Below are 21,040 nucleotides of genomic sequence, written 5' to 3'. Positions count from 1 at the left end.
AAAAAAAAAGACTTATTAAGGGGAAAAAAATGTTTAACCAAAAAAGGATGTAAAAAAAAAAAAAAAAAGACTTATTAAGGGGAAAAAAATGTTTAACCAAAAAAAAAAGGAAAAAAAAAAAAAAAAAAAAAATCAAGGCTACAAGTAGGTCTTTATTCAAGGTACTTGGAATTCATAACAGGTTATGCTTGAGTGACGTGGTAAGATAGAGGCAATCTTTAAAGAAAATGATTTTTTATACAGTATGTTCATTTCACAAATTGCCATCAATGGCTCCCATTTATAGGAATTTCCATGGAGCAGTGAATAAACCAGAGGAATATATTCTGCATGACTTTAAAGGCAGGCAAATGTGAAATAATGGATCCGACAATATATTCTGCTCTGGTAATGTATTCAGATTTCACTCATTCAGCAGCAGTGAACAATTTTACGCCACTCTCTCCTCAACTCAGCTGGCCTGCAAATCAATGTCCATTAAAGCGACCAAATGTTCATATGTCACTGCATCTTCATTCCACTAATGTTGCTTTGGCACATATCTCAGTCTCTTTCCTCTGACTGCAGTCTTCTAAACGTGCAGCTGCAGAGGATAAAACGTGCACGCTCCAAAAGGCTGCAGATGCTCATTATGGCGACATGTTGACCTCCGGTGACTCCACAACATTCTGATAATAAACTCGACCATTCGTGCTGTGTAGTCGTCATAGGCAATTTTAAACAATTATTTATCCAGGCAAGGCTTACAGGGTCGTCACGCTTCTTCTCAAGTGGAGCCAGCTTTAGCACACGCAATGTTTGTCGGATTCAGAACAACAGGTTGCTGCTTCCAGCAGCTTCTCTCAAATGAATGTGGCAGACTCAAGGACATCTCTTAAAGTTGACGTACAAACCTCGAGTCTTACCAAAACCTTAAAGTGCCCCATAGTTTATATATATATATATATATATATATATATATATATATATATATATATATATATATATACACATTTTTTTTTTTTTTTTTTAACTTCAGGGTTGATTTGACACCATATTTTTGTAAAATGGAGTTAATAACGGACTTACAAAGAATTATTTACTTCATCACCACTTTACATAAAAGCAGAATGTAAATAGAAAAGTTCAGTGGTGTTAAACTCTCATAAGCGTTAATACTGGTGTATTTTTATCAAATAAAACTTACATGTACAAATCCTGCTTTACAGATGTCCATTTTTCATTAATCACAATTACAATGATGTTAGGTTATTTATAATTTTTTTTAAGTCTTTTCCATTTTTTCAGACTACATTTAGAAAATGATTTTTGTATTTCTTGGAAGATAAGATATCTTATTTTTTAATTACTCTGTGTTTACACAAGTAGCAAACCAGCCAATCATATGGAAGCAGCCAGATGCATTTAGGCATATAGATGTGGACAAGATGACCCAGTCCAGCTAAAAAATTACTTATCTGCTGGAGTTTTCCCACAAAACAGGTTTAGCAAAAATAGTCTCAATTTGATAAGAATATTTCAGAACATGCACCAGGTTAAACATGGAAACAGATGTGTTGCAATAGTAGACCACAGCAAACCCCATTCCAGTCAGCTTACAAAGAACTGTGTTCAATTCACACAGGTTAGTGGCAAACTTTGGACTTTTGTATTAATGAGCATTGTTTAAATGCCACAGCCTATCTGACTATTGTTGCACACCATGGCCACAGTGTACCATCTACTAATTCATCTTTCCAGCGGGATAATGCATCATGTGATGAAGCTTAAATCATATTAAACTGGTTTCTTTAACATGGAAGTGAGTTCAGTGTGCAGAGTCATCAAATCTCAATCCAGTAGATCACCTTTGGGATGTGGTGGAATGGATGTTTTGCATAAAGGGTGTGAAATCATGTCAACATGAACCAAAATCTGTTTGAGACAACTTGCTGAATTAAGACAGTTCCGAAGGAAAAGTACTTGCAAGATGCCCCTAATACACTGAGCTGTGGGTGTAGATTATTCCTAATAAATGCATTTGTTTAAATTCATATAATAAGGCGGTCTCATGTCATAAAGGAATTGTCCAGACGATGGGTGGTCTCTTGGCAAATATTAGTGAATGAATGGACCAAAAGAGTCATTTCAACTTCCACAGTGAAGCTGTAAAGTCAGTATGAGGCTGATATGAGTTGAAGTTGTGGTGGCAGTGATGGTAGTCTGTCCTTGACATGCTGTTACTTAGAGGCTGGGAATTTTATAAGAGAACTGACTATACTGAACTGATGATTAGTGTGTTCCTACAGCATGTTGCTTCACTAAATAAAAAAGCCTGAGATAAAGCCTGAGGTGTATTGCTGGGTTGGAGGATAAGGAAAGGTGTGACTGTAGATGTATACAGTGGGATTTTTGTAACAAGGTGTTGATGAGGTGCTGAAGTACATTTCTGAGAAGAGGAAAACGGTAAAGAAAAAAAAAACTGATCTGGTGGCAGTTTGGTGCATAGCAATATTAAGGTTGCATTCACACTGTCAAAGATCCTGCAAATTTGCCATAAGTTATTTTATCAATGTAAAAATTAACATCTTCACTCAGAGTGAATGGAGAAAAGACTTTTTTTTTTTTTAAGTTGCCTCCATTGACTATTTTATCTCTTCCAGGCTCACACCACATCCAATCTGAAAGATTTATTTTTGAATATGTAATGTTGCATCAGCTCTTTTTGAGTTTTACATTCCAGATGTTTCCTAGCAGCTAATTAAAATTGAACATTTAGGCCGAATTATAGAAACATTATTTACATCACTGACCGCATAATATCACTGGAAGCACAATGACATCAGCTTATACATTAATCACAGACTCAGTCGTTTGAAAATTTACAAGCAATTAACTTATGATCAAATCTCTGCAAATAAGGATTTTAAACAGTCAATCACAAATAAAAGTATCTGTGCTTAATTAATTCACTTTAAACAGGTTTATATCTTATAATTTGAACATTTAAATGAATGATTAAGAGCATTAACTAATTAAAGATAGTTCTTTAAAGTCAGAAATTCCTCAAGTAAATTTCCTTTGACAAATTGTCTTTTTTTTTTATAACCATACAACCATATATAATAAAAACATGGGTGGTTTAGCCAAGCCCACAAAACAACATTTAATTAATATAAGAAAAAGTAATCCATAACTTAAACACAATCTGAATAAAATGTTAGATCTGTAACTATTAACAGTCATTTTTTGTCTAATTAGTTTCCATTTAAAAAAAAAAAAAAAACTACCAAAAAGAGGCTTCATTAGAAGCTTCTTGGTGGTAGTTTGGGGGACACATTACTTCTCACAAACACACTCTACTGTCACACTCTCACAGGATGTTCATCACTCAAACTCCAGGGCTGGTTGGAGATAAAGGAAGCAGCAGATCTCACCAGAGAAAAAAGGACAACAGACATCTATTAATCTTACCTCCTCTCCTGTCAGGTAGTATGCCGAGAGCAACCCGCCGACGTAACGAATGTTCACCTCAAAGAGTGATGCCTCGCCATTCTGTTGAACCGAGAGAGAGGGAGATCAAATTGTCAAATGTCATAATTCAGCTAAGACCTAAAGTTAGGAATAAAGTTGAGGTATGAAGGGAGAAATGAACACACTACTAAGTCTCCCCATCTAAACTCAAGTTGCTGTTGGTTTGGGAACTCTTTTGGGTGCACATCAGTCCAGATGTGAAGGTAAATATTTCAGTCAGTGAAGTCTCTGAAATGTATGATGATGTGTGAAAGTTTCATCTCTTCCAGGTGTTCTGATTTGCATTGCGCGACCGTTTTCTTCATTAGGCAGATATAATGATTGCAAAAGAAGTCCGACACTGAAGACAAATTTCACTGTTGATCACTCCAGTATGCTTTACAACACCAGTTAGTTTTGTTCTCTTTTATACAATAGTTTAAATTTTAAAATAAAAAAGTGTCATGGACAGAAACAGCTACTTTCAGGATAGTTTGCAATCGGAAATATGCGTTTCAGAAATCTAAAGAAGTCTAGATGAATACTGTTCCTCAGTCTCTGGAAACTTAGCAGTCCTTTCAACATGATGGGTTTACATTGGGATGATAGATTTAAAAAATGTGAAACAGAAAAAAGTCAGGTGAATATGCCAAAAGGAGGAAAGATGGCATTCACTAGTGCAACATCTGGGCATAAAATACTTGCATAGAACAAAATAGCAGCCTGTTCTCATCATACACTACGTCATGCATTAAAACTACCAACACTCTCAACTTGTAGGAAAAGTTAACAAGAGAGTTGTTAAACATTGTTAATGAGATGAAATTACTCTTTTTTTGAGATTTCACACTTCCATTAAGAGCATCACTCATCCAGGTTTTTAGGCTATTGGCAACTCAGTGTCTGTACTTGGACTATGATACCGGGTTTTTGACTGCACAAAAATCTAAATATGCCACTTTTATTTTAGAAACAAAGAATGCTTTAATTTCAAAGGAGACATTTTCCTTTTCCCAGTATCAGCTGGGAACCTAGAGTCCTACAGCAGAGAGGATCTGCACCAGTAAACAGAGAGATGCGAGTTATCACAAGACATTCCAGCTAACTGTATAAACTAATAGATTGATACATGATGCAGTTTTAATCATGGACATAAAGATTTAGCAATGAAAGTCAAGTTGTTTCTTGTAAAAGATAATTAAAGTTTCAGTTGCCAATATGGTGGGTCACATTTTATTGTTCACAATTCCCAACAGTATCTACTGTTGTCTGAAGATGATGACAAATACATGTTCATACTTCATAAAGTTGGGGAAATGTTTTTTTTTTTTTTTTTTTTTTTAAACAATTCAACAGGTCAAAAGAAACCTGACAGCATTGAACCAAGTTAATTTCTATTAAATTTCCTTTCGATTGTCAGAACAACAGAATTGGTTACTTATAAAATCTGGCTCTGATTAGCACTGATTTTAGAGAACAACTGGGCTGCAGTGGCTTCACTGCATGTACAACTTTTCTGAACTGAAACACCTGAAGGAATACAATGTTCAATATGTTGGTATTACAGACAAAAGGATAGGTCCTGCTGAATCCCCATGACAGCAAATGTTAATTAGGAAATTCTGCTGTGTTCCTACAAGCACACAATTCGACCCAATCCTTAATCATTAGTCACTGTGGGGATAAGACCGGCGAGGTGAACCTGTGCTTGTGAGAAAGTCTCTCAAACCACCAGGCTCTCATGCCCTCGCCTTCTCTTTGTGTGCTTGTTATAAAGAGATCTCGCTCTCCAAAGACGTCTAGAGGCAAGCCAACTTTAAAAAGTCAGCCTAGAGAGGCGAATCCATGTAATTATGTTCCCCAGTGTTTTGTCTCCTCTTTTGTCTGAGTCTCCTGCAGCTGCAGGGTGGTATTGATTAAAGAAGAGCAAGATCGCTAGTTAAAACAGATTTTTTTCCCCCTCTGTTGTGTGACATAAAATTGCTTAAAAAATGTTTTAAACTGAATGTCAGATAAAAACGACGTGTTCCGTCTGTAGTAAAGTGAACAATTATTGTGTCAATAACTAATCCTGCACATTCCAGAAACAGGAACTCTTTTTAAGATTAGTGCAAATCTGCAGAAAACTTCACTTATTCAGAACCTGCCCCTTTCCACAACTTCCAGTAAACACATGTATTCTAAAATCTATGAAGCGCACTGCATTGCAACTTTAACATGACATCTGTGTGGCAGGTTTCTTGTTCTAAGCCAAATATGAAATAACAGGTAACACTGCATGTGTCTCCGTATGTCGCCATAATCACCGTCTCTCTTGATCGCTGAGAGGATGAAGCAGAATGGCACTTATTGACTTGGAGACCCATTGAGAAGGAAATTGCCATTTCGAGAGTGGATGAGAAGGAAACTGTAATTGGGTGCCAAAAAGGGCAATTTGCTTCACTTCGAAACATATGATCAAGATGGGAATTCACTCACATCTGTTCATCTTCTCTTAATAGTCTCTATATACATTTTCACTTAAAATAACATGCTTAAGCATATGTTATAACTCTCTTATATGGTATCTTTTAAATGTCAGCGTATGTTATTTCCATCTGACTATCAGACCCACAGAGTTATGTACATTGATAAAGTCGAACAATTTTTTTTTATACAACCTTAAAAAAAACAACTCTAGAATTGTTGCAAACTACCAATTAAAAAGTTGTGAAAAAAAGCGGCGTTATTACCTGACAGATAAAACTCCTGCGCATTATTAGACATGCAATGTTAATTCAGCAACATTTTGGGCTCAAATCTCTACATATTAAGTTTTGCAGTTGCTTGTGTTTATATTTAGAAACCTCCTAATACTTGAACTGTATTAGTAAGAAATTTAGCGCGTTTCTGTGTTATTATGAATGTATCATGCAATTGCAACAAAATCTCCAAACTCAATGGCTTTGTTTCTGCTAGTCTGAAAATATGTAAATAATAAAATGTTTTTACAGTAAATGTGAAATTTGGATGCAAGGCATTGTTTCCCCTTCATGCATTAGTTGTTCATTGTTAAATGCCTTTCACAACCTTTAGTAATGAAGCACCTAAATGTGCCAGTAGGGAAATATTTTAAACCTCAGAATCACTTTTCACATATTAAGTTATGATGGCTAATAAAAAGGTTTTAATCTATATTTCTTTCCTACTCTTGCTACGTTTTATGCTGCTTTGTTATTCAGGTGAAGCAGCAGGGCTTTTATAAAAGTAAGGAGCTGTAAAGTCCACGGGCTAGCAACACTTTCTCAGACAAAGCACCGCCGCCTCTGGCAGGCCTGCTGAGCTGTCTGGCCAACCCAAAAATGAGTGGCCGATTCTGTAAAGGCAGCCCAATGGCAGTGATTAGGAACAGAGTGTCTATTTATCATCAGTGATTGTGGCTCTCAGCAAGATATGCAGAACGTACAGTGAAAGGAAATGAGTGAGCTGACAAAGGTTTTATCAGTCACGCTTTCACTTCCCAGAGCAACCTCGGTAAATCACTAAGAAGGCATTGTGAAAGGCTTCCATTCATGCAAGGATTTATCTGGTGTACTTCTAAAGGTAAAGAACAGACATGATAGCTGCTGTTTGTGCCTTCATTTGACTCTAATATGTTTTTCCAGGAACAGTCAGAAAAAAAAAATACTTTACTGCAAATGGGGTAACTGTTGAGATTAAAAGCCTCCAAGCTCTGACAACACAGTAAAACATTAAAATCTGTGCTGAAATAAATCGATTTGTGTCATGTCATGAGGCAAGCTACCCGGAGAGAGGATTGAAAACAATGTTGAAATCCTCTGAAAGGATGTTTCATGTATGATTAAATGGAATGCTATATTTGTATCTGCTGTGCAGAAAATAAAATCCAATATTTTTACAAGAAATTGAAGCTTAAGCTACTTTCCTAAACAGTCAAGTGACATCCAGATGTACTGTCAGCTTTTTTTAATTATTGATTGATATTTGACTATTCTTCCTAAAACAGAAGGCAAAGTCAGACCTGTCTTCTCACTGCTAAAGAAATAGAAAATGTGAATATGTCTCTGTAGATGAAAGAAGGATTGAAAGGTGCAGAATCCAAGTTGCTTGAGATCCATTGTGAAGTTTCCATAACTGTTGATTTGCAGACAAATGTCATCTATTGGTGTTAGTCCAGAGAGTTTTTGTCAAGCCAAAGCAAGCAAATCTACAAGAAACTATAGAATTTCATACTTTTCTCTGCTGAAAAACATTGTGGAAATACTGATTTCATTTTCCAACAGGAATGGGCAAATAAATAACAATGGTATCAATCTGCTAGATTGGCTAGCAACCTTGCCTGACCTAAACTCCATGAAACATGTATTGACTTTTGGCATACTGACAGAGATGAGACATAGCTGAAGCAAACAAGGCGTTCTTCAACATCTAAGCAGAGCCACAGGTTGAACCTCTCCAGGCCTTGCTACGTAAACTCAGTAATCATTGAGTGCAAACGCTGTATAATGCATGAAAAGTCTTGCCAGTAAGCCCAGATTTCTTCCATTTTAATTCATCTTGTGTAATACTGTAATTTTCTGAAAATGTTTTGTTTCATTTTCCATTTGTGGCAAGCAAAGTTTGAAATATATTTCTCTCAGTGTAATGAATCTGTGTAATACACAAATACCAATTTCTGAACTGAACTGCTAAAATAAAATAACTTTTCGTTCTAGTTTATTGGGATGTGAAACGAGCACTGCAGCTCTCCTGGTATGAAATTTGATAAAGTGAAGAAATACCTTTTTTTTTTTTGTTTAGTCCCACTCATGTTGAATAAGCATATGGAATAAATGATGACAGCTAAAATAAAGCAACCGACTTCAGAGTAGCTAGCTACCATCAGCTTGTTAAACTCAAAACAGCAGCAGAAAAGGAAAAACACATTTCACATTATCTACACAATAAGGGCATCAACCTACAAATAACTTTAACTGATTTGTTTTTTGTTTTTTTTGCCTGACTTTGCATCATCACAATAAAAGTAAGCTGAAAAACTTTAAAACATTTATGAATTTTTATCCAACTGTGAAAATCACACACTGGAACATGCCTACTGAGCAGTATAACCACTTGTTTAGTAAAGCTAAAATAAAAACGACAAACACTGTTACTACAATGAGTCATAGTCTGGGATTTAACTGTTTACTTTGTGTCCCTCATCTCCTCACTTAGAAATATAGAACAAAAGCAACTGGATACTACTTTTAACAATGCTTCAAGTATTTAAATGAACCAACTAATGAAAGACAAATTTGCATTTTAATGGCTCAACATAATGTAATTGCTGTGCAGGAGGAGCCACAGCAGCAAAGAAAATTGATTAATGAGGGTAATGAGTCATTGGGTACACTGCTGTCGAAGCTTGCTGGTGTTCTGCTTCACTAGAACCCCACAATGAAGCGGACAGTCTTTGCCGCTCAGCTCTCAGCTGATGAGCGTTCCACAGTTGTGGCAGAGATATCTGCTGTTGCTCATCCCAGATCTGCCTGCGAGCCTGATGGCATGGCTGGCTGCTGCGCTGCTGTGTGCCAAGGAGCTGACTAGACTCTGAGCCTGGTGGGGTTTCCTGCTCAGACGTTAATGCAATGATTTACTGCTAATAAAGAGGCATAGTTGTCACTGGGCAGATGACTCTCAGCGTTGCCGGCATCCAGGTTTCCACAAGCTCCCACAGTTCAAATCCCAATTAGACCAATGTGACAGAAAGAATGACCCAATGAGCCAAGGCCGAAAATTAAGCGGGTAATTGCCTCTCCAACCAGAGCTGCTGATTCATACTTAGTTGCTGTGATTTAACTTAACGCTGCTAATTAACATGCAGAAATCATGAAAAGGACCAATCTGATCCCGTTGCTCTAATCTCTGCCCGTGCAGCAGAGCCGACTGCACGCTGCTGCCTACGCCAACTGAGTATCCCAAGGCTGATTGTCCCCTGTCCAGTCTATGCTTTTCTCTTACTGGAGAATAAATAGGGTCAGGATTGGTGAGAAAAGTCACCTCCTACTACCAGGATATAAAAAAGAAGAAAGAAGGAATAACAGAATTGTTAGAAAAGAATTGAGCTGAAAAATAATCACAGAAGCAGCCAAGATGACCTTGGAGAAGTGGAGGAACATTGTTAGTGAAATAACCATTACTAAAAATCTGGTGTTTATAGAATATTGTGAGGAAGAAAGCCTTGTAAACGGAAAGAGTTAAGCAGTCATGTCTAAAATGTGAGTACATGGGCACAGGAGTCCCCATTCTCAGTGTATCAAATTGCAATAACCTTTGGAATATAAATTCTTGGAATTTTGGATTGGGTATTATAGTTTAAGCACAATATATTCAAACTCAGGAGAACCGTTGAAGAAACCTTAATTGTCCACAATGCCAACATTAAATGCGTTTAGTGCAAAAGCTCACAGAAAACTTTAAAAAGTAATATAATCAATAAAAATAGTTTTTTGGGGGAGGCCACTTACTAAAAGGACACTTTTTTTTCCTAGAGAGGAAGTCAATAACCAAGTGGAAATTAAACAGCATCTTCTGTTTGCAATACAACTGTAGATAGAGTGTTCTTATTTTAAACCTGTTGTGGCCATTTCCCATTTTCAACTTATGAAAAGGACATGAGTGTTAACTAGTTGACCTTTTGGAGAACTTCAAAATTAGAAATACTATTTTTACTTGATAGGCTTACGGCAGCCATTGTTCTCCTGCATGTGATTAATCTGCACTATTTGAGAGTGAATACGTTTGAAAACCAAGACAATTTAGACCAAACTGTCTTATTTTACAGAAAAGAGACATGAGATATTTTTTTTCCCCTCTCTCTATAAAGCTAGGGCTTTTGTGGAAATTATTTTCTTTTTTCAGCAACAAGTACCACATCAGTGAGCTGAGAATCTTTTCTGAAGTGTTTTTTCTTTAGTGGGAATTGAAATTAAAGCGAGCTACTTTCAACATTTTACACAGAACATTTTAATTGACAGGCGGACAGTAATGGGCATCAGCTGAAATACATCAATCTGTGTGCTGCAGTCTAGTTAAATTCTCACGATGCATTTTTAAAAACTCTGCCTAGGCAGTGAATGCCTAATTTTGTCTCAAATCAATAGAGTGCGGTTTAATGGTCTGAGCATAGAGACGCTAATTTGGGCCACTAGCTTATGGTGAGAATCTTTAAACGTATGATTCAGTTTATTTTTCTTTGACGGCATTTATCCTTAAAAGCCCAGTAATTAATAAGCATATAGGATCTCCCTAAACATTATCAAATAGGCGCATGGAGAGAAAACTGTATTTACGCCATAAACCTCCACTAAATGCTTTACTTTGTGTAGTAACAGCATGATGAATAATTAATCAAATACCACCAGGGTGATAAATTATAGCTGATATACGACCCGGCCCAGGACTCCATATCCTTCCCTTTCAGCCGATGTTCTCTTTTTCTACATTTGCAGACACAAACAGACACAAACGCAGAATCACAGCAAAGCAGCTCGGTGTGTACGTGTTTCTGCTTCCTCCTGGGGAATCCAGCGGCCTCCCCACCACATCGTCTATGATAATGCGCAGGCCTCATGGGACTTTGCTATGCTCTCACTCCGGAGTTATTATTCACCCTGCTGCAGTCCGTCCTTCTTCATGACTCTGTGTGCGACTACCTCCTTCCATCTCTCATCACATACTGTACACACCTCCCACTGTAGCCGGCCTTGCTGACTGAGCAGCATCCTTCACTTTTCCTCTCCGACACTGGAAGCTGCTGGATTCCAAACTACCAACAAGATGAGAGGAGGACAAAAACTGCCTTATGACCTTCTGGATTTATACTGATTACATATAACACATGGCCACGGATAACCAGATATGTTTACACACAGTAAAAAAAATTTAAAAAAAAAAATCTTTTTTCTAACGTTTAATCTTTTAGTAAATCTTACCTTACAAAAAGAGATCTTTATATGTGCTCAACAAAAGAAAATGTAAACTTAATGACTCAAAGATCCACAACTAGTCTTGTTGTGGAAATAATTGTAGCAGCAAAACTGTTCAGCTGTGCTCATCATGAAAAAGAAAGACTAAAATAATTAAAATATATGTTAATCTATATGACTCAAACATCCCTTGTGTCTTGTATTAAAATAATCCATCCCTTAATCCAAAATAAAAAATATTTACTTTCATGAGGTTTCCTGAAGTTGATGCAGCACATTTTTGCTCATTTCAGTTTCTTTCCATGAATAAGCAAAATTATTATTCTGTAGAAGCCATTTTTATTTATATCATCAGAGTTGCATCAGCAGCTGCATGTACACGCATACAGTAAAACAGCTCCAGCTCCTGTTTTTATTTTATTTTATTTTTTTAACCATCTTTACTTGTGCAACTTGCTGCTGTTTTGGTGTCACCTTCAATCTGTTATTTATGTAGCAAAGTTCACATTTAAAATCTGTGATATGCCAAACACAATTTTTTTTTTTTTTTAACATTTGTATTTTTGAAATGATGTTTACTAGTGAAAATCAAGGATAAACATTTGGTATATAAGCTGGCAGAGGAGCGCATGAATTATAAACATGCTGTTAGCATCCACAACAATGCATCATGCAAAATGTCCTCTGCCGCCACATTCCGAGACAGAATGTCAGCTCAGCTCGACCTCAGCTCAGGGGCGTGGCGTCTTTGCAGAAACAATCTCTTGACGCTGCAAATGACACAGCTTCTCTTCAGACGCCTTCATGACTGGGAGCAAGTGCAGTCTCGTTTAAAGCAGACAAGAGGTCAGAAGGGGTCAAAAAAACAGTTCCGTGGAGGTAAACAACTACCCGGCTACAGGTCTCATTGCTACCATTTCTTACGGCAATAAATCGCATCATTATGTGGGAGCACGTTTACAGAATAAGTGCTCAGATAGAGAGTTAAAAATGTAAAAACTGGTTTGATTTAATATAGAAATCAAGCCAGTTTTTAGATAGAAAAGAAGAAACACTGACGGTCTTTCTCAGAAATGTGATCAATTTTTAAAAACCACTGTCATTCTGTGTCAAGATGAAATCAACTGGGACATTTCCAAATGTTCTTTTCTAAAGAACATTTGGAAATGTCTTACACATTTTAATATGGTTGGCCAAAAAAGGCAGCAGAATGTTTCTCTGCATTCCTGTCACTGGCGTGTTGGGATTTAGTTCCAACACGCCACTGACCGCTGCATTATGAAGTTATCAGACAGATTGTGTCAGGAATCTGAAATCTCTTAATACAATCTCCCACCAAGCGTCTGCTTTCTTTTTGAGAGCTTGTCCAGCCTGAATGCCAGCTTCTTTTTTTCTCTCTGGATAAATAAAAATACAAGTTGGCCTCCTGCTCCAGCATCCCATTTTTAAAACAAAGCGACAGCAACAACACAAAATCCTACTGGGATCATTCTTCCAAAAAGATCAAAGATAACTAGAGTCTAAGAACACTGTTAGAAACAAACGTTGGCTGCTCTTTGGTGGTTTTGCTGCTGCCATTTATCTGAATGTAATAAAACAGTTTTTACAGTAAAGCAGATGCCTCAAGCAAAGTTCTTCACTTCACACCACCACAATCTGACGAGTTAGACTCAACTCTTGTTACTGCTTTCATATATATATATATATATATATATATATATATATATATATATAAAATAACATATTTCGCTTTATCCCTGAAAACCATAAAACTGACTAGTTTGGTTCAGTTCAAATTAACATCATATGAGAATACAACTAATGAGATATTTCAGGCTGAACCAACCATCTGTTATGCTGCAGGTCTAGCTGCAACCTTTTCACCAAGGATATTCCAACATTTCCCTGCAAGAAAGGAAACCGTTTTCATACCAGGGTTTAATTTGTATGAAAGTTTTAAGTGGGACATTCATTGTTGCTAGCATTATTATACATTACAATATCCATCACTGAACCCCATAGAGGAAAAAAATTATAATTTTCTATTCAGATTCAATTCAGTCAATTTTTCAGATTAGAGTCCCTCTTTAGACTTTCTTGACAATAAATATAAATGTTTTCTTTCAGGATTAACACATTTCACCAGAAAAAAAACAAAAACAGTAGCTTTCCCTACATCCTCAAGAATACTCACAAACACCCACGGGATTTCATGTTTGCTGATTTTATATTTGGAAATAAAAGCCTGCATGAATTCAGACAATATTTAATCACTGTGTCTCAGAAATTATTGCCAGAGTAGTTCTAGTTATGCTGAAGAGGCTTCATGAGAACCGTAGAATCCTCACGGGAAATCTTTAATCCATATAATGGAACAACTGTAACATCACAACAGCTTGAATTTCACAGAGGAAATGTGTGCAAATGTTCTGATTACTCAGTGTGAGAGAACTTTTAACACATCGGCATATACAGTATTTATTTTACAGCCTGCAGGCTAACATCACGGAACACACAGAAAAGAAATACATTGTTTTGATTGATTGTTTTTTTTTGTCTTCTTCTGCCAATATAACACAAAGATCAGTGACACCCCCCTTCTTTGTTTTTATCATTATAATGTAAATCAAATTCTAAATTCAGTATCATCTCTACAAACACTTTTAGTTTTTACGAACAAAAAGAAAGAAAAGTTCAACCATTACCTTAGAAATAAAAAAGTGTAACAGCAGGGTTGCATGATATTAAACTCAATTATTGCAATATTGTTGTTCAATATAGGAATAACACTAATACCTCTGATAAGTCCAGCTATTTTCCTTTTGTTTCATCTTTTTCTTATAATTCTTCCATGGATTTTTGTACTTATACAGTCTCAGGCATTTTGTGCCAAGTGTGAACCAAAGTTTGCCTTTTAAACAGAAACAAATAAAATGAGATTAAGTACCGTGGCCAATTATACAGCAATAACAATGCATTTACAATATATTATGTAGCCCTAACAAATAGATTTTACAAACTGAATGGGAAGAGCATTAAGACTCGAACTTTGGCATTGCTATATAGCGACAGACTTTAAGTCATCTGCCTCCCTAAAACAATCTCACCTTATAACAAGACAGGATAAATTATTTGAATAAGTTGAGGGTCTCTCCAATGCTAATTAAGCCACATTAGGTCATGTTAAATGCACCTGAATAGTGTATAGGGAAAAAGACAGATAAAAAAATAAAATAAAATAAAAAACTGCATTTCAATCTGGCAAAACTCTCATTGGATGGGCTCTCGTTACACCACTAAGATTTAGGTATAAAAATTAGACAAAGAAAATCTAATTTCTAGCCAACATTTGTTTTTTTCATCCGTTTTACTGAATATTTTTTACTAACAAAAAGAAAATCAGATCCCACAAACGCCCTGTCGCTTTAAGCTGCAAGGCTTGGACACAAGAGCCTCGGATCCTAATGAGCTTGTTAAAGCGGGGGTTTTTTTTTTTTTTTTTTTTTTTGCAGACTTCGTTATGAAAGGGTAAGACGATGAAAATGTCAAAGCTTTAAAAATACTCTGTCTACTACAATATTGTCCCAGCATTCAGCCGCCTCATGTAAATGACGGCCTTTGTTATGTGGTTGTGGTAAAGAGAGGTTCCAAAAACAGGCAGCAGGCATGAGACAAGAGGGTTTAAAGCAAGAGTTGCTAAAATTACTTGTGCAACAACAAAAAAATGAAAAGAAAGAAAACCATAATCATTCCTAAAATATTTCCAACATTAAGCCAAATCCACAGCTGATGAAACTGAGATATTAAGAGCTGAACAGATGGGAAGAATAACGGTAGGGAACACTCCGACCCAAAATAAAACTGAATGATTTTTTTTTTTAAAAAGGCAAGAGTCAGAAGGGGAACTGTAATAAAAAAATGACTTGACTTGAATAGATTATAAAAATAACTTTAAAAGCAAAGGGTCACTGAACACATTTCTCTGAATATCTGCATCTTCTTAATTGGCAAAATAGAGCAAACTTAATAAAAATCCAAAACATAATAAAAGACCCAGATCATGGGAGGCTCTAAATATATTCAACAATTTTAATATGAAAAGTTTAAATAACTACCAATGAATGTTAGAAGCAAATGTTAAATCACTACAAAAATATAAAGATGGTCTCAATACGCCACAGACTTTTGTTTTAAACAGCCCCCTAACCCAAATTTATTAAAATGACTCCATAAAGATGTCAAAGCATTAGACAATTATTACACTCAGACAATGAATGAATAGAGTTTTTAATATAAAGTGGGGATAAAAAAAATATATTCTGGCTAAAAATATTTCCACCCTTGTCTTGCTTTTTACAATTTCCTCCTCTGATCCGCTTACACGCTGCTTCCCATTGGATTAAGACCTCTGTGAATTGAGTCTTCTCAAACATTTATGACCTCAAACAGCTCACTAAATGTGTGATTTCCTCCATTCTCTGTAAATTTGAGTCATTTATTTTATTTGATAACCAATTCATCCTTTTGTAGCTAAAAAGATTCACATGCTAAACGGTAAAAAATAAATTAATTAATAGCAAAATATCTTTAGTAAGTGATAGATGGAACCCTACAAGGGTTAGGGTGCAATAATTTGACTCTACTCAAGTGAGACCCTGATCAAATAAAGTTCACAATGAGATGAGAAAGCTGAGTCTTAATGCAAACGAGTGATAAAATCTGAATGGAGATGTAAGGTACAGTTTTAGAGTCCTTGTTAAGTTTTATTGTTTTTGTTTATTTAACAAGATCAAATCTAACAAGCTCCGAGGGAGCAGCTCCTGACCCAGACGAAAACTTTCAAACTAAACTGAAAAATTGCTCTTAAAGCACTTACCATTAATCAAATAAAAGTTTGCTCTGTAATGATGTTCCCACACAATTATGGAGTATTTATGCAAAAACAGCTCGTTATAAAATGTGGCAGAAACATGCAGTAGCTTCTTTTGTTCTCATAAGAGGGTCAGCCACCAGAACGATCTGGTTTGCATGCACAGCTGCTCCTTCAAATTCAGTAACAGGATCAAGCTGATCATCCTACAGTCCTGTGGTCAGGATTCAGCCAGATGAATTTTATTTGTTCGTTATGCAAATCATTTAAAATCTGTTGTTTTGTCTCGCTAAGCACTGCTTCACAAGTGGGAGATTATCAGTTTTTTAGTTTTAAGTGAGATGATGAGCAGAGGCTGATGTCTAAGCCCTAGTAAGAAAGCGAAAAACAGACTGAAACCTGCTCCAAATACTCATATTTCTTTGCTACTGTAACACTGTCCTTGTCTGTCATGTCCTTGTTTCACCGCTAACAAGTTATAGACCGGCTGTCAGTTTGTGTCGAGCTCTGGATGACAGACAAGCTTGAACAGACGAATCAAGCGCTACAGTCTGGCTCACTGCATCCTGTGACACTGTAATGTAATTACAAAGAAAAGTCTACACAAAAATCCCTCCATATGAATGTTGCTCTGCCACTTCATCCCTCATTATGCTACTGCGTATGCCTGCAATGCTATAGACTTAAGTACTCTGAGTATTAATACTGTTATTTCTAATTCCTGAAATAGTTTCAGCAATAAACCAGAAGTTAATTGTCAAGATAATCATATAAACACATGATTTTACGATTGCTAGAAAAATTCATGACCCCCCCCCCAAATTTAAGAAATGTGGGAAAAGAAACTTCCCACAGAAATATGAAAGGGGTTAAACACTTTATAGTTTTAGCACCCAAGTAACCTAAGCAAACAACACAAACATATCATTGATGCCTCATAAAAAAAAAAATAAAACAGTAAGAACACAAACAGCATCTTCTTTTGATAAAAAAATGACAATTCTGTTTCTAAAAGACTATTTTCACTGAATTTAGACAAAATGATTATATCAGTCGTCTTGAGTGGTCCTGGAAAGCTTATTGACCCAGTCGCGCTTTACTGTTTGTATAATAAAACTAGCGTGCTGTGACGTCTAATCAAAGATCCAGAAAAATCTTAGGACAAAGGCAGCTATGCTTGACAGCGTAGTACGTGAGGTGTTGCACTTATTTACCGTTGACCAGCAAACTGTAAACCGTAGGTTTGCAGAGGGTTTTGTGTGAGACGCAGTAAAACTGGCTCATCCAACAAGAGAAAAAAAAAAAAACAGCAGCAGCTCATATTTATCCACTGTTTAAAGATGCCGTCATAGGATTTTAAAATAATCCGACATGCAATCACATCTTTCAGGGCCCTAAGCAGCCCCTAACCCAGATCATTTATAATAGTGTGCCTTAGAGCACATACATATTTGTAGATTTAATTCATACTGTCATCGGTGAGTTGTGTCCAACTTCCCCAGAGCAGGGAAAGCGGAAGTCGTTCTTTTAGTGGTGAGGGAATGAGGGGGTGAATCTGATGGATGGCAGATGACACTCGCGCCATAGTTCACTGTGAACTGTAAATCTGTCTCTCTGTCTTTATGATTGGTGACACTGCGGCTGTTAGTGGCTGCTTCAGCACGGGCTGCAAGTGTTGCAGATCCCACTCACTAGCTTCTAGCCACCAGCTAACAATCATAAGTTTACTCACAGATGAATCATAAAGCGCATCTGCCTTTCCGTGTTCTTCATGAGAAAAAATAAAATGTAAAATGCTCTGGTGTGTGGTAGAAGCTAACATGTAAAACTCATCCCTTCATGACCCAAAAACTGGCAGTAATCAAGACTGCTGAGCTCTGAAGAATAAGGCGCAAACAACATACTGTCACAGTGGCTTAGCTTAGATTATAAACTAGAAGTTCCCCATATTGGAATAAAGATTTGAACACGACTCTCACACTTGTATTAAATTCCCCCGAAAAATTCTGTACTAGGGTCAGTATGTTGACTACTATCGGGACGTCTTACTAATTTTTAAATAAATTATGAGTTTCAATTTATCGCCATAGACACCAATTTGTAATAATTAGAAAAAGAAAAGCAACAAATATTTTTAATCTTGTAAAGAGGGAAGCAAGAGTAGAAATATTGACTTTTTACTTAGACTTAAGTAAAAATATAGAATAAATGCCCACTAAGTTTTGTTTCAGTTTAGTCAAGTGCTTATTATGCATTATGCATTTTTGCCATTCTGGCTTCTAGAAAATAACACTTAGCCAGACGAGCTGATTTTAGCCAGCAGAAGTTAATTAATCCGGCGCTCAGCCTGCAGTCAGCTGCTGAACAGACATGTTGCTTGCAACTCGTAGGAGTGATGGGTCAGGCTCCTGTAGTTTACAAAAATTAAGTGTTTCACCACCACAAGAGAAAAATGTGCCTTTTATTTTATTTTTTTAGACAATTCTTCCAATACGCATGTTGAATTGAATTTTACAGATTTTGTTAATATAACCAGCGATGAATTAGAATGTATGTATTATAATGGTTGTATGTTTCCATATATAAATTGGAACAGTTTGCCTGGCAAAGTAGCTTGAGTTGACATTTGTTGTGAAGTGGTGCTTTATAAATATACTGAATTGCTCAACTGATCTTAAAGCCAAGAAAACCTGTATTATCCCTGTTTTAGCTGACTGAGTGACAGTGGATAGTAACATGTGGGGAGTGGGATGATGAACATCACTGTGATTCAAAATTACTGAAGAAACTCCAATAGTTTCTCTAGCATCTCATTAAATGGACTTCAAAATGTTGAAATGATATATCTGAACCCACATTTAAAACCTTAATACACTTTGATAGTGTTAACTCTCATGCCAATAGAAACACACATCAAGATAAAAATGAAAGATAAAGTAAGGAATATTTTCTCAGCCAACCTCAGTACAATCTAAAGTTTGGAGTGCATTGTTGTAAGATGCCGTGAATAGATTGAGTAATTGGCCTAGATGCAGAATACAGCACTCAGCAAAACTTGCGTCTCCATGTTGGTCATAATTACACATCACTGCCATGTTTTATTACGTTCTTTAACCACAGCCCAGGCATGACCTCTCTGATCTACTAAACTTACAAAACCACATACAAATGACCCGATGCACTTGATCCACCGGCTGTGGAGAATCACTCAAAAACCAGCCTTGTTTGGCACTTTCTCAGGCCTCCACTCAAACCAACATGGTATCTGTACTGGCAGCCCTCCTGACCCGGTCTCCAGAAACTCTGTCAATGAAAGTATCATGGCCTCTTCTATCGTTGTCTCAGAGTTTTTCTATCTATGGCATCCTTTAAACCCCTCTTCCACACTCTTTGTGGTATTTATCACATTTTCTGCCTCGTAAAGGCCTTTCAGTGACTCAGAATCCTATCAGTCGGTAACACGGCGTGGCCTGTGGCCACACAGGATGCTGTCTGAGATCTCTGCCGAAATCTCCTGAACTTTGGAAAACTGTCAAACACAGCTGGAGATCAGAAACACAGCTCAATAAAAACCAACAGAGCCACCATCAGGCCCACTCATAAAAAGTTAATTAAGTTTATGTAGTGAGGTTGAGCAAGTCTGTCACATTGAAAAAACAAGGAATTACTCTTCATTGCCAACAGTTTGCTAAACTTTAAAAATACAATGATAAAAGTTAGCAAAAAGTGTGTTAAGCATATAGAGTGGAAGGAAATGTCTCAAGAGCTCTAGTCAATGATAACCTAACTCATAATATGTTCCGAAATGGTGGGCATTAGGCATTTTAGACTTTGAACTACAGAAAAAATTAGGACACCCCTTTCAAATTTTAGAACTTTTTAAGGAAATATTCACATAAAAAAGTATCTCTGAAAAAAAATCATTAAATATAGAAAAAGGAAAATTAACAAAATAAAATGTATTTTCTCATAATGAGTAAGTGAGGACACGTCACTGCCTAATTCAGACTCTTAGCCTGTTTGGCTGAAATAACTTCAGTGAGAGACTTCTTATGGCCATCAGCCAGTTTCTGAAAGTTCAAACCACTCCTGGATTTCAGCTGTGATATGTCTGCTTCACAGAACCACATAACATCTCAATGAGGTCAAGATTTGGGCATTGGTTCAACTCAGACTTTCCATTTTTTAATTCCCAGTCATTTTTTATATTTACTGGCATGTTCTGAGTCATTGTCATGTTGCACAATCCAGATCTGCTTCAGCTTTATTTTATTTTACAGAGCATCTCATATTTTCCATGAGCAGTTTCTGATAAACAGAAGTATTGTTTTTATGCATTATCTAAGAAAGACCTCATCCTAGTCTTCATGTTTTTCTTAAGTAGCTAAGCGTTCCTCCTTGCACAACTTTTGCTCTACTATAAAATTTCATAATGACATTTTAGGGTTTTTGGAGACTTCTTTCAGCATCTTGAGGCCTGCTTCCAGGACGAATTAGGTGCTTGGACTCCCTGATCTGTGCATGGTGGTGGTTATATGTCATCCACTTGGACACTTTAATCCATACAGTGAAACGGGTGATGTTTAATTCTTCCTAGAACTCATTAAATTCCTCTCAAAACTCATAAGGTGCTACAATATTTTTCTGGATGTCGAAAGATAATTTCCATCATGGTGTTTATGCTCCAGCCTCATAACATGTAAAATCTGGA

General features: G+C 36.5%; 1 protein-coding gene across 1 annotated transcript in view; it reads right to left on the bottom strand.

Moving 5' to 3' along the window:
• Positions 1 to 21,040, bottom strand: part of LOC106944621 (mannosyl-oligosaccharide 1,2-alpha-mannosidase IA) — a 210,333-nt gene that overhangs the window by 73,267 nt on the left and 116,026 nt on the right. Inside the window, exon 4 of the mRNA XM_015027715.1 lies at positions 3,454 to 3,534. Within this exon, the coding sequence (XP_014883201.1) occupies positions 3,454 to 3,534 (81 nt within the window). The remainder of the gene's footprint in view (positions 1 to 3,453; positions 3,535 to 21,040) is intronic.

The sequence above is a fragment of the Poecilia latipinna genome, unplaced genomic scaffold (genome assembly GCF_001443285.1).
Source record: "Poecilia latipinna isolate Pla-1442-1.1 unplaced genomic scaffold, P_latipinna-1.0 Scaffold105, whole genome shotgun sequence".
NCBI classification, from domain to species: domain Eukaryota; kingdom Metazoa; phylum Chordata; class Actinopteri; order Cyprinodontiformes; family Poeciliidae; genus Poecilia; species Poecilia latipinna.
Note: the sequence above shows the minus strand (reverse complement) of the source record. Positions and strands in the feature narration are given on the sequence as shown.